At 38.9% G+C, this 6004-nt stretch overlaps 1 protein-coding gene and 1 pseudogene across 1 annotated transcript; both read right to left on the reverse strand.

Annotated features, from left to right (window-relative positions):
* On the reverse strand, positions 1 to 756 carry LOC145483628 (galanin receptor 2a-like; annotated as a pseudogene).
* Positions 757 to 5068: 4312 nt separating this feature from the next.
* Positions 5069 to 6004, reverse strand: LOC145484141 (adenosine receptor A2a-like). Its single transcript, XM_081462804.1, has one exon. It carries the CDS (start codon positions 6002 to 6004, stop codon positions 5069 to 5071), a length of 936 nt encoding a protein of 311 aa, XP_081318930.1.

Below are 6004 nucleotides of genomic sequence, written 5' to 3' on the forward strand. Positions count from 1 at the left end.
AACTCATTTGAAGATACGACATGGACGTGACAGGATGAAGATGTGCTTCCCTTTTACACGTGCAAATTAGCAAATTAGCAAAATTAGCTGTGACTAAGGCTACATCAACACATACGTTTACACTTAGAAGAGCACACACCTTCACTAATCTTTACGTATTTCTGCCATACTTAATTACAATCATCTTTAAACTGAACGCTCTCCAAAGTGGACAAATTCTGAAACTTAGGGGTTAGGGTTGGGAGCGTACAAGGCGCCAAATGCAAGAGAAACAATCCAGACAACCACTATACCAACCAATGCATTTCTTGTCGTCATGATAGTGACGTATTTGAATGGGTAGCATATCGTAATAGCACGATCATCTGTTACTGCAAACATGTTGGTCGCGGAAGCGACCATGGAGGTATGGCCAAGGAAACTTTTTACAATCACGAAGATCTCGTTTTCACTGTGGTTGAAGGTGTAAATTGACGTCGGCAAAAACAACGCACAGACTGAGAAATCTGAGAACGCCAGGCTAGTAATGAAAAGATCAGGTATCGTGCGGAGAGGTTCGTTTTTGCGAACGGCAAGAAGCACCAAAAAGTTTCCCAAGGTTCCCATTACACTCAGTAAGGAGCAAACTACCGACAGGATTATCACTTCATCATCAGGAGTTCACTGACATGGGAAGCTGCCGTTGTTTCTTGAGGAAAGCTGGTAGAACAGTTCCAGCACGACTGGTTTAAACAGGTTAAACTGGTTTTGAGCCATAGTCGATCTTTCTTGATCTACAAACAAACAATAGCAACAATCTTTAGTGGTTTGGTGAACGTTTCGATAAATTTTAACCAAACTTATCATATCTGCGCCCATGTATGCCAGAAACATGATAAAAACTTTCATAGCAAATTTCTATCTTTTATTGCCGTGTAAGAATTACCATAATATAGAGCAACTTCGAAAGTTTGTTTTACATGTGAGCAAGAGTACCAATCCGATTAGTGAATAATCTGTAGGTTGCGCGCGCAATGCATGATTTCCAAGAGCAATGTCATGTCATTATTAGATTCAGTTTTTGTGATGTCCGAAATAACCAAGGTCTCGGTTGGTGTTATCAGCCTCAGCCTTCGGCTTCGGCCGATAACACCTACCTCGACCTTGATTATTCCAGATATCACAGAAACCTTAACCAATAATTGTTTAATTATTTGCGCCATATATCCTGTTATCCTGCCTTCACTAAACACACCTACAGCGTCAATAAAAGTTAGCGTGTTGTTTTACCGTAGGATCTAAACTTATCAGGAACCATAACGAATGTTTAGCCTACGTGCATGATTTTCATACCAAGAAAGCGATAAATACACTCAAAACAATTCGGAAACTGATATGAAAAAAGTAAAAGAAAACGTTATGTCTTAGTACCATTGTAAAATAGATAAGTGTTGAACGACAACGTACTCTGCATTGACTAAAACCCGATTTACATTGTAAATTGTCGTAAAATGAGTAAGATGACAAGGAACTTAAACCAACTCTCTCCTTGACAAGGTGGTTTAAGAAGTCGTGTCGTCCTAACTTACTTATTTGCAGATCATGTGTTTTTGAACCTTAACAGTTTAGCTTCATTGACGTTTCTTTCTTTCTAGCAGATATGCAGTTTCAGTTGAAACATTTTAGCTTTTTGCAATATGTATCTTTTTTTGGCAATAACTCTTTAAGGAAACCATTAGCTAGTTTCTTTCTGTGTTAACACAGGATGTGTACGGATAAACAAAATGAAAGCTTAATTTGAATAAGCCACGACGCACTCATACCTGTTTCCATGTTTTGGTATATTTTTCAGAAAATGTTACCAGACGTTGATTCAGGTTATCGGACGATTTTACAAATGCCACACTTTCCCCCAACAGTCTTCACTGGCCAGGCCGGTAAATTAATTTACTGGCATCTTCGTTTATTTGAAATATGAGGGCTTACAACATATTATTTTTGATAGTTAGTCTCGTGTTACTCTCGGCTTTTTTAGAGGAAAATAGTAATTTTACTCACCTTCCGTTTAGCCGTCAATATTTTCTCTTTTCCTTTAACTCAGTAATGAACTTTGCACTTTGCACGTCTGCTCAATAAATTGCGGTATAAAACATCCCACGATTGTATAAAGGATAGCGCTATTGTGCCATGATAATTTCAAGTTTAAACTCCCGCAGCCGGAGGTAAAAATTATGCAATTGTTTGGAAAGTGCTCCTATCAAATTCTAGCATTTCGATTGCAAAATGACTATATAATTGACGCCATTTTCAGATACGACTGACAAACTTCAGTGTATATGATGTTTTCCCGAGACTGCTGGTTGTCTAACGCTAACCAACAAGTAATTCACACTCGGCGAAATTTGCACACCTTGCAGCTGCTGTTTGACAGTTAGCGCACGTTTAATGATTGTAGTTATCCCTTTTCAATCAATCGAGTTGAATTCTTTTGTAATTTCTCCATGAAGACCGGCAAACAGACTACCCTTCACTTCAGTGTGTCTGATATAAATCTGTATTCTTTTGTCGTAATACGGAGCTGTTTGTTTTAAGCTTCATAAACATCATAAACGCCTTATTCTTCCCATCCATTATAAAGTTCTGGGACCCCCCTCACTAGCTGTGTTGGTGACTGCATGAGACGGTGAGACTCAGTAAAATGACGCCTAGAAGGTACAAGGATATTTTAAGAGGTACAGTTTCCAGAGACTTATAATAATAAATAAACATGAAATAAACGTGTTTAGGTACAGGAGGGGTCAATCTTAAAATTATTCACTCTATTGATATGTCACTAACTTGCACACAAAGAGCACGAAAAGGAATTTAAATAATTCAAGTGAATAGACCTTAAATCCAAATGTGTTTACTAAATCTTCAGAAAAAAGCTAACACGTAAACTAAGGACAAACTGAGTCCTTATCCATAGCAGGTGGCATTACAACAACGGTATATAAAAATGCCTTTCAATTTACCGTTTGACCAAAAAGAGGTTACGTAGTCTGCTTTTATACCACATAATCCGAGGCGTCTGGTCAATCGAGTTACAAAACTGAAGAGAGGCCGAATCACTTTTAATCCCGGCTTCTAATGTATCTGTACGTGAAATGAAACTCGGTGAAGCTTACAAAATGATTACCACGGCAAAATGTAAAATGCCAGAGGGACAATGAACTGAGTGAAGCGTCCCACTGACGAACTGTTGCCTGGAACTGTTGAGACCCGGGGGGTAGAGGGTACTCCCTCTTATGTTTTTTTTTATGGGCTGTATTGGTAAGTGCGGCCCCAAGGGGTAGGGTTTTCAGCCGTTTTGGTCATAAATAGGGTATGGTTTTTGTAGCCTTGTCTGGGTATGTTAGAAGAAGCTACTCTTTCAGGTCATAGATAGGGTACGGAAAATAGAAGATTTTGGTCATAAATAAGGTAAGGGTTTTGGGAAGCAGGCCGCACACCCTCAACCAATTTCTCTGGGAGCACCCCACCGGTGTTTAGACTGATTAAGAATTGAAATTTCGCAATTTATCGGACATTATGGAAAGTTTTTGTGACTCCTCTCTCGATGGAACCCCCGTTGAACACGCGACACAGATCTGGCGATCAGTGGTAATTAACAAAACAAAGCTATGTAAAAAGACATAATTAACAACTGGCGCGGTCAGATGCTGCCCACGGATTGGCCAGAAAAAATACAATGTCACGGACTTTGTGCCCAATGAAACGCCGACATTCCAGATGTTTTTGAAACTAGTCCGACAAGGCTACAAGTGCCCTGGATAAGTCCTATTGTGGTAAGGGCTCCTTTTGATAACAGAGTCAACTTTGTCTCTGACTAGACTACCCTGGTTTAAATAAATAAATAAATAAATAAATAGATTAATAAATAAATAAATAAATAGATAAATAAATAAATAAATAAATAAATAATGGTGGTATGTTAACTTTCGTCGCGTCGATTATCATGCTCGGCTTATTTCCGTGTCATCTCGACTAGCCACCCCCAGAACCACGAGTATTTGGTCAGCAAATTCTTCATTTTAGAACGGGTAGAAAATATTAAGAAAGGATTGTATTTATAAAAGCGTCTCTATGTTCTGAACTAGTCTCGTGTTTTTAAAAGGGATGTTGGCTTTACTTGTCAACGACTTTTTTGGTACGAGGGAAGAATTACCCAGTTAATTATTAACTGCGCTCTGAGTACAGAAATTATTATTTTTTATATACTTTTTAAAATCATGATTTCAGAGCAGGAAAACAATATTTTGGATTCTACTTTCTTCATTTTAACTTACTTATTTTTTTTACTTACATACTACTGACTGGCGGACTGACTTACTTTACCGTCGTGACTCGCTCGCACACGTTTTCCAACGCTTCGACGGCTTGATGTATTTACTCAGTTCGAGGTGTGACATGGTCAGTGTACTGTCTAAGGCGTTTGAGACTTCTCAGAGTGATTACTTTACTTTTGGTTTTGCGACACTTAATTTAAAACAGTCCTATTAAAATTTATTTACATACTTCACGTATAACGATTTTAAACAGCTTATAGCAGAGAATAAGTAACTACCTATAGATACACAAGGAACATGAAGAACAACTCTGAGTCATCAAGAGAGTATAATCTATTATCTATCTAGATTAACCCTTATGTTTAATACAGGACTAAGACGGTTAGTTCAGAGTGCCAATATATAACATCATAAAATCAACGATTCAGATTGTTCTATTGCTGGCTAAATATTTCCAAGTATTGGACCAGGTACTGTCTCGACACTATTGAAATATTTTCTATCTTGTCCCTTACTTTTCGAATGGAATTAATCTAAAAGTAATATATTCAGTGTTCAACTTTTTATTCCAAATGACTTTTCCCGCTTCTTTTCTGGTTTAAATATGATTTGTTTTTAAACACTAATCCTGATCTCAATCGAAATCGCATCACCTCGGCTGAACTGGAAAGTTTCTCAACGAGACATCCTTTGGAAATCTTCATATGAACTTCGGCCAGACCAATGCACCCACTGAAAAAATCCGTTTCGTAGTAGACCCATTACTGTCGATCATTGTTACGTTGTATTCGCAGTATTTTGCAGAATGCTGTGCGGTATTTCTTGCTTCTGAAGCAATAAATGTAAGGATTAACCGCTGAGTTGATAGCAAGCAGAGTCTGAATCCCGAGAAAACCTTTTCTAAATAAAAGCGGATTTCTCAAAGGGTGGACAAAGGCTGGAAATAGAAATAAGGGTGCCCAGCACAAGGTGTAAGTTCCCACGATAACGAAAATGTTTTTGGCTACTTTTTTCTCCGCTGCGACCGCATCAGGTCCCAGAGGGATGTTTTGAACTCTGTTTTCTTGCCGTTTGGCGGCAACGAAAATGTAAATGTACATGATTAAGGTTGTAAATAGCATCAATAGGTTGTAAGTTGAGACGTAGCGCGTTGAAATGAAATCACGAGCATACAGGGCCCCGAATGTAAGAGCAACTAACCAGATAACCACTATCCCGGCCAATGTATTTCTCGTTGTCATGACATTGACGTACTTGAAAGGGAATCTTATCGCGATAACACGATCAACTGTCACTGCAAACATGTTGGTTGCGGAAGCGACCATGGAGGCATGTCCAAGGAACATTTTAACGGAGTGAGATATAACGTACTCGTCGGTACGAGCTCCGTGAAAGAGGCTGAAAATCATCATCGGCAGATACAGCGCGCAGACTGAAATATCGGAGGAGGCCAGACTTGAGATGAAAAGATCAGGTATCTTGCGATGGTTTTTGAGATTGTAAACTGCAAGAAGCACCAAGAAGTTTCCCAGGGTTCCGATGAAACTAGCCAAGGCGCAAACTACAGACAGGGCTATCGCTTCATCTTTAGTTAAGAGGACACCCATCTCGGACTGATACAGATTAGTTCCTTGAGGAATGCTTGAGGAACAGTTCCAACACGATTGGTTTAAGGGTTTTGACGTGGTTTGAGCCAT

Source organism: Orbicella franksi, chromosome 1, assembly GCF_964199315.1.
Source record: "Orbicella franksi chromosome 1, jaOrbFran1.1, whole genome shotgun sequence".
NCBI classification, from domain to species: Eukaryota; Metazoa; Cnidaria; class Anthozoa; order Scleractinia; family Merulinidae; genus Orbicella; species Orbicella franksi.

Bases quoted from the DNA above. Each gene is read 5' to 3' on its own strand.
- LOC145484141 (XM_081462804.1), bottom strand. From the start codon at position 6,004: ATGGCTCAAACCACGTCAAAACCCTTAAACCAATCGTGTTGGAACTGT.